At 37.5% G+C, this 13,471-nt stretch overlaps 2 protein-coding genes across 2 annotated transcripts in view; one reads left to right on the forward strand and one right to left on the reverse strand.

Annotated features, from left to right (window-relative positions):
• The first annotated feature begins 245 nt into the window (after window positions 1–245).
• On the forward strand, window positions 246–3,154 carry ccl20b (chemokine (C-C motif) ligand 20b). Its single transcript, XM_031745026.2, has 4 exons — window positions 246–545; window positions 649–751; window positions 1,442–1,516; window positions 1,624–3,154. The coding sequence occupies exons 1-4, from the start codon at window positions 464–466 to the stop codon at window positions 1,661–1,663; spliced, it is 300 nt and encodes a 99-aa protein (XP_031600886.2). The 5' UTR covers window positions 246–463; the 3' UTR covers window positions 1,664–3,154.
• Window positions 3,155–3,273: 119 nt separating this feature from the next.
• The window catches only part of LOC116324432 (toll-like receptor 13), a 42,688-nt gene continuing 32,490 nt past the window's right edge, over window positions 3,274–13,471 (reverse strand). The window contains exons 2-3 of the mRNA XM_031745025.2: window positions 4,685–4,802; window positions 3,274–3,609 (exon numbers count right to left, since the gene is read on the reverse strand). Coding sequence (XP_031600885.2) covers window positions 3,369–3,609; window positions 4,685–4,802 — 359 coding nt within the window. The 3' untranslated portion in view covers window positions 3,274–3,368. The remainder of the gene's footprint in view (window positions 3,610–4,684; window positions 4,803–13,471) is intronic.

Consider the following 13,471-nt stretch of genomic DNA (forward strand, 5'->3'; position numbering starts at 1 on the left):
TGCATTGCATTTGGTTTCAAAAACTAATTCCAATTGTATAGAAAATGATATATATTCATATAATACTTCTTTAAAAATGTACTTTCCTGATATCTGTTTTCACTTGGAATTCATTCTTCAGGGAATCAGTTTGCACATGAGTCCAGTGCCAGTCCACCGCTCATAGTTAAGGCTGCCAATGTTTAACTTTTTTTTTTTTAGCTTTATTTCCTCCCACTATGTTTCTGGAGTTGTCAGGGTCAGCTGGAATTTTTTCTATTTCCTGCTCTGTTTCCAGTGTTTTGACAGTCCCACAAAAGATTACACAATCCTGCCCGACGGGAATTTCCGAGAGGTGGCCTACTTAAAGGAGTGATCGCCAAGTGGCGCTTGTCACACTCTCTCTGATCGCCTTCAGGTGTTACACCTTTTCAGCGTCAGACACAGAAAGGCAGAGTGAACGCTCTGAGTTGGCTCATCAACCATGGCAAGCAGAAAAACGTGTCTCATGGTAGCTCTGTGCTCCCTCGTCATTATCATCAACCTTTTTGACAGCGCACAATCAGGTATTTCATACTAGTTAATATTTTAATGCACTTTCACTAATATTGCCAGTAGTAAGTTAAAAGTGTGATTTATAGTGGATTCTTTGCGTGTGTGTGCTTACAGCGAGCTGCTGCCTGAGGTACTCCAAGCGTCAGCCTCCTTGCAAACGGATTCTGGGTTACACCATCCAGAGCATCAATAACGCCTGTGACATCAACGCCATCATGTAAGTTATAACAGTTTGTATGGAAGCGTAGCATGATAAAAGCAGGTAGATTCATGAGGAAATAAGACATCTAACAAACTGAAACGCTAAGAAGTAGTCAAGTTGAAGTTTAAGCAAGTTGTGCATTTTTGTAGTTATTGTGTTTACTCTGTACAAAGTGTGTAGATTATAGAAAGTTTATATTTCAAATGTATTATTATTACATAAAAAGAGAAATGCTCGCATTTAAGAAGTTTAGGGAATGAATTAAGACTGCTCGTAAATATCTGGTCAATCAGTTTATGTGGGACAGCTTAAGTAGTGGTATTCTTAAGGAAAGACTACAGATAGGAAACTTAACCAGTTATATGATACACCTGAAATGCAAATGTGGCTGAAAAAATGTACAAAAACAGCAAGAGCTAATGCCAATCTTTCATCCTGGTGTCTGGTTATAAATTCTGTGTAACATGATATCTTATTTGCACATTTTTCACCTTGTGGTGAAAAGATAATGGCTATGTGTCTCGGACTGACTAAACCTTGTGTATTTAAGTTGCAAAACAGCATTTAATCTGTGACTAAAAATCAATCACGACAAGTTCAGGACGCTCTGCAGTTAATAATCAAGCTAACACACTGGAATGAAACTCCATGGAGAGAAACTGTATCTTGAGGGTAAATGACTGCTTTCATCCTCTTTCCCAACAGTTTTCATGCTCCGGGAAGGTTTGTGTGTGCCGACCCATCAAAGCCGTTGACCCAGAAAGTGATGAAGTGTTTTGAGTAAGTATAAATGCCCCTGTGGTGTATTGTTTGTCTGTGCGTTATATTCACTCTCAGCTGCTCAGTGAGTCAAACTAATCTTATTTCATTGATTTATTTTTTTGCAGTGAAATGAACAGGAAGACCAACAACAACAAAAAATCCTAACAACAACACATCCGCTTAAACTCTCTTTAAGTGTTCTTATCTGCACTAATATTATTATAATAGTAATTATACACATAAATATAACTTGTTGTGTGACCTTTCCTTATATTTGTTCTGTTTTATAAACAGGGAAGAGTAGTATTCTTAATACATGTGTGAGCTATAAGCTATAGTGCTTCAACAAAAAAAACCTTGTGCTTTTTTTAAAGTAATGCAAAATATCATTATTTTGTAATATGTGTTATTGTTTGATTTATTTTCTGAAGAAGATGAAATATAAAACCCTGTATTTTCAGAAAGTGTGAGATATTCATTGTAATTGATATTTGTCAGAGAATTTATTAAACAAGTTATTTGATAAAAACACATGTCTGTCTGTATGGACTCCACAAGCAACCACACGCTGTCAAATTTTTGTCCTGATTGTACACCGGGGGAAAAAAAAAAAGAATTAATCACACTGCAAAAGGAGCCTAAATAAAAAGAAATTAGCTGATAGTGATTAGCAAACAGTGATAAATATGTACAGTACCATATTTATAAGGTTACATCTCTCTTTAAAAGGTTTAAATCCTAGTGTTAAACATCGGAAACCCAAAAGAACATCATTTTTTTTCCTGTTGTATATCTGGAATATAAATTAAAGATGTTATTTATTTAATGTAATTATTCATAGAACAAAATATTCAGAATTGAAGGAATATGATCACAAATGAAGGAAAACATTTGAAGACAAAATATAAATTAATATGTTTAAGTTCAGTTCATTCACATAGACTGTGAAGTCTGAACTTGTGTCTTAATAAACTTTGTTTCTTAGGAACTGTGGTGAGGCACTTATAGATGGACAAAATGTGTTACCTATGAGAGAAATAGTGGTTTAATTGGATAATTCCAATGTATCTCAGCTTGGTACATCTGTTGCAGTATGGTTTTATGGGTTATCTTAACTTTAACTACCTAACTCTTCAAGAAACAAACCTGTGGGTGAACCGCCTATCTAATAACGCTGACATAAGTAGAGGGTGCAAAGTTCACACAAGCCAAAGAACAACAGACATGTTAATGAGGAAGGCTGAAATAAAGTTTGAAAAGAACTGAAATTACTTTTACAGTGCATGAAATTTGATTTTCCATTGTTATCTATCAGCAGTGACTAAACAAGCTTAGTAATTAAACTAAGAGAGATATTATATTTTAGACTTGTTTAAAAGGCTTTGTTTGCATTTATTATACATATACTGTTTCCTTTATCTACGATAGATATAGTAAGATACTCTTATATATTCATTATGATTCTCAGTCATTTATTATGTAAGTTATATCCAGTTGACAATCATTGTGTCTTACTTCTTGCAGAACTTCTTTGTTTCAGTAATGCAATAAGACGATGTATGATTGAGTGAATTATGTGCAACATTTTAACTGCCTAAAATGCTGACTCTGTAATACTTTGATTAACAAGAAATTGCAGTAAAGTTATCAAAGACATTTGTTTCATCGTTTCTTGCTTCACTGGTTCTGTTTAAAACCAACATTTTTGTAAGTAAAACTTCAAATATTTGCTGGAGAAACACTCAAAACTTTTAAAAATAATGAAACATCAGAACACTGTAAACTATTATTATGGAATTAAAAAATTTAAATTAAAATCTATAACCTTAAGGAGAAAAAACTAGAGAAAAAAAAAATTGTTATATTTTCCTCATGGCATAGTTGGCACAGTGAGAAGTAATGTCTTTGCTTCTGGATCTTCTCTGGTCTCCAGAGCGTGGCAAAGTTTCTCCCAGAACAGCTCGGAGTGCTCTCCAGCTCGCGGCCAGCTCAGGTAGGTTTTCTTCTTTAGCATCTTTCTCATGCGGTGGTAAGGAGACAACAGATAGCTGGGAATCTCCTCCATAAATACCAGGATGAGTACGTCTGTCTGCTCATCAAACAGACGGAAACTAAAGATAAGAGGGAGAAAAGGGATGCATAAGTACTTTCTTTAAAAGAGTAAAGTAATGAAGATAATACAAAAATAAATGAAATAAACATGTTTAAAGAGAATAAAATAAAACACCTGTGAACATGGCAGATTAAAGAGGAAATTAAAAGCTAGCAAAATAAAAATCGCTGAAAATTTTAAGCATGCCGGTGTAACATAACTGTACAGTACTGCACAGATCAGAAAATCACATAGTGGAACACATGTCATGTCAAGTCCTCTACTTTCAGCTGTTCCCTTTAGGGGTCACCACAGGGGATCATCTGCCTCCATCTCAACCTATCCTCTTCTGCCACATACAGTAGATGGAGTTAAGCATCACATCCTCCTTCACATCCATGAACCTCCTATGTGATATTCCTCTTTTCGTCCTGCCTGGCAGCATCATATTCAACATCCGTTGTCCAGTATTTCCAGTATTCCTCCTCTGGACATATGCAAGCCATCTTAACCTTGCCTCTCAAACTTTGTCTCCAAACAGGTCAACCTGAGCTGTCTCTCTGATATTCTCATTTCTAATTCTGTCCATCCTGGTAACTTCCAATAAAAAGTGGAGTAATTTTGTTAGGCTGGCCACTCATGGGAAGTTTCATTGCTGTTCCAAGTTTTGTGGATAATGGCTCCCACCATGGTTTGCTGGAGTCCCAAAGTCTTTATAGCCCCTTCCAGACTGACAGGCGTCAATGACTTTCTTATCTTTCTTGAGCTTCTTTACATCTCGGCATGGTGAATTGCTGTTTGAGATGTTTTACCTTGTCAGACAGGTTTTGTTTAAGTAAATTATTGATTTAACAGGTCTGGGTGTCCAATATTAAATGTTGTTTGATAATCTGAAACATGTCAGCGTAACAAATATGCAAAAAAAAAAAAAAAAAAGAAGTCAGTAAAGGGGCAGATACTTTTTCATGGCACTGTATTTGCAGTAACTTTGGTTGTGCCATCGTCTCCACTCATTGTTGACATTAGCATAAAAGCAATTTCAATTTTATATTTTAATGTTATTGCTACAGTCTTGTGGTGCGCCAACAGGTTACCTGGCTGCCTGGATCTCTCTGGAGCACCATTCACTCTCGAGGTATTTGCGACTGATCACACAAATGGTCTTCCTGCTTCCATAAATGGCATCTGTAATGTTATCTATGATGGGTCTCCCTAATGAAGAGAAGAAAAAACACAGCCAGTAATAAAACCATGATGTTTGTATCCTCAGCTTTTTAGTAAAGTAGTATAGTGACACCCTCTGGAGTACATGTGAAAGTACACATTTGACTGCAAAAGCTTCCAACAAGATAATTGTTAGATAGTCTCTCTTTATTAAACCCCCCAAAATATGACTATCCAGAGTTGGGACCAGGAAGCAGAGTTGCAGTCTTACACGCCTCTCTGCAGCTTCTTTCCTCCTGCTAACCCCCCAAAAACCCATCTCCATTGAGACTGTGTCAGCTCCCAAAAAGACAAAAAACAAACCAAAAACCAGCAATAAACAACTTAAACATAAAAAATCACAAAGAAAGAACAATACAGTATCCACATCTGAACCAAAGAGTAAAACAGTGAAATGTGGATTATTAAATATTAGGTCTCTCTCCTCCAAGTCTCTGTTAGTACATGACTTAATAATTGATCAACAAATCGATTTACTCTGCCTTACAGAAACCTGGTTGCAGCAGGATGAGTATGTTAGTTTAAATGAATCAACACCCCGAGTCATTCTAACTACCAGAAATCTCGAAGCACAGGCCGAGGGGGCGGTGTGGCAGCAATTTTTCACACCAGCCTATTAATTAACGAAAGACCAAGACAGACTTTTAATTCATTTGAAAGCCTGATGCTTAGCCTCGTCCACCCCAGCTGTAAAACTCAGAAACCAGTCTTACTTGTTATCATCTATCGTCCACCTGGGCCTTACACAGAGTTTCTCTCTGATTTCTCAGACTTTTATCTGATTTAGTGCTCAGCTCAGATAAAATAATTATTGTGGGTGATTTTAACATCCATGTAGATGCTAAAATGACAGCCTCAACATCGCATTTAATCTGTTATTAGACTCAACTGGCTTCTCTCAAAATGTAAAAGAACCCACCCACCACTTTAATCACACTCTAGATCTTGTTTTAACGTATGGCATAGAAACTGAACATTTAACAGTGTTTCCTGAAAACCCTCTGCTGTCTGATCATTTCCTGATAACATTTACATTTACAATAATTGATTACACAGCAGTGGAGAGTAGACTTTATCAAAGTAGATGTCTTTCTGAAAGTGCTGTAACTAAGTTTAAGAATATAATCCACCCACTGTTATCATCTTCAATGCCCTGTACCAACATAGAGCAGAGCAGCTATCTGAACGCTACTCCAACAGAGGTCGATTATCTTGTTAATAATTTTACCTTCTCACTACGCATGCGACTCTGGATACTGTAGCTCCTGTGAAAACTAAGGCCTCAAATCCAAAGTCCCTGACTCCGTGGTATAATTCTCAAACACGTAGCCTAAAGCAGATAACTCGTAAGCTGGAGAGGAAATGGCGTGTCACAAATTTAGAGGATCATCATTTAGCCTGGAGAAATAGTTTGCTGCTTTATAAGAAAGCCCTCCGCAAAGCCAGAACATCTTACTATTCGTCACTGATTGAAGAAAATAAGAACAACCCCAGGTTTCTCTTCAGCACTGTAGCCAGGCTGACAAAAGTCAGAGCTCTACTGAGCCAACAATCCCTTTAACGTTAACTAGTAATGACTTCATGAACTTCTTCACAAATAAAATTTTTATCATTAGAGAAAAATTACCAATAATCATCCCACAGATGTAATATCGTCTACAGCTACTTTTAGTACCATCGATGTTAAGTTAGACTCTTTTTTTCTCCAATTGATCTTTCTGAGTTAACTTCAATAATTAATTCCTCCAAACCATCAACGTGTCTTTTAGACCCCATTCCTACAAAACTGCTCAAAGAAGTCCTGCCATTAATTAATGCTTCAATCTTAAATATGATCAACCTATCTCTAATAATCGGCTATGTACCACAGGCCTTCAAGGTGGCTGTAGTTAAACCTTTACTTAAAAAGCCATCTCTAGACCCAGCTGTCTTAGCTAATTATAGGCCAATCTCCAACCTTCCTTTCATATCAAAAATCCTTGAAAGAGTAGTTGTCAAACAGCTAACTGATCATCTGCAGAGGAATGGCTTATTTGAAGAGTTTCAGTCAGGTTTCAGAGCTCATCACAGCACAGAAACAGCTTTAGTGAAGGTTACAAATGATCTTCTTATGGCCTCTGACAGTGGACTCATCTCTGTGCTTGTCCTGCTAGACCTCAGTGCAGCGCTCGATACTGTTGACCATTTTATCCTATTAGAGCGATTAGAACATGCTGTAGGTATTACAGGTACTGCACTGCAGTGGTTTGTATCATATCTATCTAATAGACTCCAATTTGTACATGTAAATGGAGAGTCCTCTTCACACACTAAGGTCAATTATGGTGTTCCACAGGGTTCAGTGCTAGGACCAATTCTATTTACATTATACATGCTTCCCTAGGCAGCATCATTAGAAGACATAGCATAAATTTTCACTGCTATGCAGATGACACGCAGCTCTATCTATCCATGAAGCCAGGTATCACAGACCAATTAGTTAAACTGCAGGAATGTCTTAAAGACATAAAGACCTGGATGGCCGCTAACTTTCTGCTTCTTAATTCAGATAAAACTGAGGTTATTGTACTCGGCCCTGAAAATCTTAGAAATATGGTATCTAAGCAGATTCTTACTCTGGATGGCATTACCCTGGCCTCCAGTAACACTGTGAGAAACCTTGAGTCATTTTTGACCAGGACATGTCCTTCAATGCACATATTAAACAAATATGTAAGACTGCTTTCTTCCATTTGCGCAACATCTCTAAAATTAGAAATATCCTGTCTCAGAGTGATGCTGAAAAAAAGTAGTTCATGCATTTATTACTTCCAGGCTGGACTACTGTAATTCTTTATTATCAGGATGTCCTAAAACTCGCTGAAAAGCCTTCAGCTAATCCAAAATGCTGCAGCAAGAGTACTGACAGGGACTAGAAAGAGAGAGCATATTTCTCCTGTTTTGGCTTCCTTCATTGGCTTCCTGTTAAATCCAGAATTGAATTCAAAATCCTGCTCCTCACATACAAGGTCTTAAATAATCAGGCCCCATCTTATCTTAATGACCTTGTAGTACCATATCACCCTATTAGAGCACTTCGCTCTTGCACTGCAGGCCTACTTGTTGTTCCTAGAGTATTTAAAAGTAGAATGGGAGGCAGAGCCTTCAGTTTTCAGGCCCTCTTCTGTGGAACCAACTTCCAGTTTGGATTCGGGAGACAGACACTATCTCTACTTTCAAGATTAGGCTTAAAACTTTCCTTTTTGCTAAAGCATATAGTTAGGGCTGGACCAGGTGACCCTGAATCCTCCCTTAGTTATGCTGCAATAGACGTAGGCTGCCGGGATTCCCATGATGCATTGAGTTTTTCCTTCCACTCACCTTTCTCACTCACTATGTGTTAATAGACCTCTCTGCATCGAATCATATCTGTTATTAATCTCTGTCTCTCTTCCACAGCATGTCTTTCATCCTGTTTTCCTTCTTTCACCCCAACCGGTCGCAGCAGATGGCCGCCTCCCTGAGCCTGGTTCTGCCGGAGGTTTCTTCCTGTTAAAAGGAGTTTTTCCTTACCACTGTCGCCAAAGTGCTTGCTCATAGGGGGTCATATGATTGTTGGGTTTTTCTCTGTATTTATTATTGTGCTATCTACTGTACAATATAAAGCGCCTTGAGGCGACTTTTGTTGTGATTTGGCGCTATATAAATAAAATTGAATTGAATTGAATTTTGATTATATAATTGCACTAACTGCCACTTCAAACATAATTGCATAAGTCAAATGATGCTAAAGTTTTCTAAAAGCATTCTAGAAAATGTACTGAATCTAATAATTTAGTTTGGATTAAACAAAGATACTGACAAACACACAATTTTAAGAGACATCCCACTTGTCAAGCCATTAATATTTAACTTTAGTTCAAACCTGCATCTCACCTGGTTCAAAGTCTCGATGGTGTAGACACAGTCTCCAGCCCTGTTCTCCTTCCAGTTTTGGTAAGAGCTTGTCAATGACCCAAGGCTCATCGTGGGTGTTATAGGAGATAAAGGCGTCGTACTGATGAGGAGTTTTCTTGTTTTTGTTCTTTTTATCAAAGAGCCAAGCTATGAACAGGTAATAGGCATAGACCAGCTGCAACCCCATGAAATGGTAAGTGAAGGACACCACCATGAAGCATAGGATTGTACACGTGGTGAGAACAAAGCAAATAAAGTCAGTGTTAGCTGAGCAGGAGCTGGTGTCCAAGTCCAACAGCTTCTTACTTTTGAATTCTTTTGGATAGTTGCACGTAAAGTTATATGCATCATAAACTTGAGTTTTGCTGTCATTTATTGCCCATGAGAGAAACCAGCTGTTATCACAGTTGCAGGTGAATCCATTGCCCTGAAGGTCCAGATAAGTCAGAGCTGGTAGGGATTTTATATATTCTCTGCGGATAACTGAATATAAATTCTGTCTTGCCTGTAGAAACTCCAGCTTTGTGAGATTGGCATCTATAAGGAAGTCCAGAGAGTAAAGAGCTGTCCTGGATATGTAAAGGCTTTTAAGGTTTGGAATTGGGAAAAACAGATCTGGAGGGAGTTCTTTAAGTTCATTTGAAGAAAGTTCAAGTAATTGCAGCTGTGGCGTGTAAACAAAGGTGTCTTTGTCCAGAGACGCAATACGGATATTCCTGGCTTTGAAACTCAAAAGATTGGTCAAACCTTGCAAAAAGTTTACAGGCAGATAACTATGCAACCTGTGGTGTTGTGAAAAAACAAGCAGTTCCTCCAGATGGGACAGCTGAGAAAATGGAGGATCAGGCAAATTTCTACTTTTCTTGTAATTGATGTGATTTTCACTCAAATCCAGTCTTCTTAAATTAATCAGAGGACTGAAAACATCTTTGTTTAGTTCATCTTGTGAAATATCATTATTTTGTAGATTAATTTGGGTCAGATTTGCCAGTCCACTGAAACTCTTACTTTCAAGTACTTTTATTTCGTTTTGGTGTAATGACAAGTTCTGGAGGGAGTGCAAGCCTTTAAATGCATCCTTTTTGATCGCAGTGAGTTTGTTTCCATTCAAATGCAGCTGTGTAAGGTTTGGCAAATGTTCTTTGAAAGCACCGTTCAATTTAGTTATTTGGTTTGTCTGTAATTTTAGAGTTTCTAATCCTTTTAAATCCTTGAAAAGACACGGTTTCAGAGCTGTGATTGAATTCTGATAAAGATAAAGCTTTCTGAGCTTTGTCTGATTGGTGAAATCATGGCAGTCCAGTGTGCTGATGTTATTGGTGCTGAGATCCAGCTCTGAAAGAGTTGGTAGATTCCTTGTTGCAGCTGGAACCAATGGAAGTCTGTTTTACTCAGCGTTAAAATCCTTAAATTTTAAGGGATCTGAAAGCATCATCATGGATATATTTTATTTTGTTGTCTGTCAAAACTAACTCAGTTACATTAATACACAACTTAAACAAGTATGCATTAACAAAGCTGAGCTTATTGCTCAAGCTGCAGAGTCCTCATTGTTGGGATGGTGCAGGAAATGTTGATCAATGCGGTCAGGTTATGTGTCATTGCATTCATTCTCAGAATAGTTAATGATGAGTTCACTGACTCTAACAACCTTTCCATGTCACCAAGACCCAAATGAAGCTCACTAATGTCAAGAGTAGTAACACGACTTAGAAATGTCTTGTTTTGCACGTCCCATATCATTTGTTTCTTTCTGGCCGGGCTCCCAATTTTAAACCAGGTGAGATTTGGAAAAACATCGGCAGTGATCCTGAAGACTGCGAGGGGATTTTTCGACAAATCAAGGTACTGAAGTTCTAATGATTTGTTTGTCAGTTCAAATGACTGAAAAGTGGTTAAATCATTGTTGCTTATTACCAGCTCCCGTAGATGTGGCAGATGTTGCAATATAAATTGAACTTTTGTAATGTGGTGCAGTTTGTTATGAGAAATGTCCAGAAGTTTTAAACTTGTCATGGACTTAAAAGATGTGGATGCCACTTGCTTAATGCGATTTCGATTAATTCTTAGCTCAGTGAGGCGACTCAAGCCATCAAAAACATTTTCTCCCAGTGTAACAAGTTTGTTATTATTTAGATTTAATGTCTTAAGAGAACTTAGACCGGCAAACGCATCACTTTCTATCTGTGAAATGTTGTTGATATTAAGGTCTAACCACGTCAAATTTACTAGATCTTTGAAGTCTGATGCATGTATTGTTGAAATTCTGTTAGAAGATAAATCAAGGCCTGTCACAGTTGAGGGAATATCTCCAGGAACAGCTCTGAGTTTACTCCCGATGCATATGGCCGTACTGTAGCTGATTCTGCAAGTCTTCAGGGAAAATCCATCAACTGGTGCAGTGAAATTGATGATGCACAGCATGTAAAAAATAATGCATGATTTGCAACATTTTGTTCCTCTTTCTAATTTGGTTTGTTCCTCTTCCAATCCAGGATCCATTTTTAATCTTTGTAACAAACAGGAAAGCCCAGCGCAGACAACCAGAAAATATAAACTATAGTCCACTGTCCATAGTCCACTGAATTTAACTGCCTCAGACAATCCTGGGAAGCCAAAAACAAAAAGAAACAAAAATTAAGGAATCAATTAGAAAACAAACTGCAAAGAGTAAAAAATATCTTATTCATCTTACAACCAATACAAAAATGCATCAAGACCTCTTTATTCCAAATTTATGACATGCGCTGTGTCACATTAGGATGGAACTATCATCCAGAAATCTTTGTGTTGTACTGGACACTTTCCACCAACTTCTATCTGTTATTTCTGTCCTATTTTAATATTAGAAAAAAAAGTGAAAGTAGCCAAGAGAAGATTTGGAGAAGTTTAGACATCTTCAAAATATGGTGTGCATGCAGGCTTGAAGTGTTTAATGGAGTAAGATGTATCTTGATCTTTATCTTGAGTCACTCCTCATTTCTTGATATTTTACCAGGAAAATGGAACTAGGTCCACCTAATTATTGAAAGTTGATGTTTGGTCTGACCCCCCTTTATACTTCAACAAGCCCAAACTCTTTTAGGCAAGCTTTTTCATAACTTATCTAAGTAGCCTTCAGGAACGATGTTGAGGCTCTGTAAAGGCCAGTGCATGACTGTACTGTTCCCCTCTGTGTTTTTTTCTATTCTGCTTTACTGCTTTACTCCACTGGCAGTGGACTTTTGGATCACTGTCATGCTGAAAAATGAAGTGTTGCAAATAAGATGTTTCTGTATGGTACTACAGGATGGATCAAATTCTTGAGGTACCCAAATCATAACAGAACCTTTACTCTGTTTTACAGATGGCTGTAGACACTCCTTGTTGTATCTCTCCTGACCTCCTCTGTACATACTGACAATGTGAACCACATTTTAAAAATCTGCAGTCATCATTTCATAAGACCTGTAGCAACTGATTTTCAGTCCAGTTCTTCAGTTCTTCTTGTGTAATTTGTCAGCCGTTTCTCACGCTTTCTCTTCCTCAAGAATTGGTTCTTCACATCAACCCTTTTTTTCAGTTTCGTACAGACATGACTTTTAGATACTGTTCATAGGATGTACATAGTTTTACTAACTGTCTCAAATTTTCAAAGACATGCTGCACAGCCGGCTGAGATGTGTCAAGTATTCAGCTAGTAGCTCTTTGGGAGTCTCCTTACTGGTGCAAAAATACAATTTGTGCCAGTCAAACTGTGGTTCCTTTGACATTTTTCAAAGATTCAACTAAAGAAATGGGAACAAATTGTGTTTTTTGGAAACAGCCAGTAACAGAGAACCAATTTAAAATGAGTCCTTTGCTCAGCTGTCTGTTTTGTGTAGACAGAGCTAGGCGCCTTTTTCTTCCTTGAATGTGTCATAGGTCAGTGTTAAGTGAGTTAACCATAAAAAAGAAGCAAAAAACTCTGAAAAAGTCGGGTACAAAGACTGGAAGGAAAATGAATAAAAAAAGCTGCTAATGTCCAAAGAAGAACATTTAAAGCCCTTCAGAAAGCACAAAAAACTGCTGCTCAAGACTATTTAAAAAAGAAAGTACAAGAAAGTCTTTGTCCTTAAAAGGACCATAATAAAGAAACGAGGCGTGGGTAAGACTTTGTTGCCAATTTTTGCAACAGATTTTGACAAATATTACTCATTCTGAGACTATTACCAGCCTCTCCTATTTCTATTGCACCTTCCAGATTTACTAAAACAGAAATACATTTTACAGCACAAGTTTCTTAAAATCAATATGAAGCAGTCTCCAGAAGTCTAAAACCATAATTAACATATGTGATATTTCATGTGAACCTCGACATAAAGCAATAAAAAGAAATATAATTGCATAAAGTGAACACATAAATAAATAATAAGGCTACTGTTCCAACCCTAGTTGTCATACATTTGTAGCTTAATTCAGATTTGGACCCACACAGAGGCGTGAAGAACAAATGAAATCTTTGAAAAAACTTACTGAAGTTAAATGAAGACTTGTTGAAAAAAAAAAAAACTGTGGTAGATAATCCAATCCAACAGCAAATCAAAGAGACAAAGTGACCAAGGAATGAGACATGAAGCACGAAGTGCTGAAATGATGTAGGAAAGGCAGGAGAACAGGTTGGTAAACAGGGTGGGCTGACAAGTGACAGGGCTATAAATACACACAAAGAGCTGAACCAATGGGCTATGAAGGCAAAACAG

Source organism: Oreochromis aureus, linkage group 9, assembly GCF_013358895.1.
Source record: "Oreochromis aureus strain Israel breed Guangdong linkage group 9, ZZ_aureus, whole genome shotgun sequence".
Lineage (NCBI taxonomy): Eukaryota > Metazoa > Chordata > Actinopteri > Cichliformes > Cichlidae > Oreochromis > Oreochromis aureus.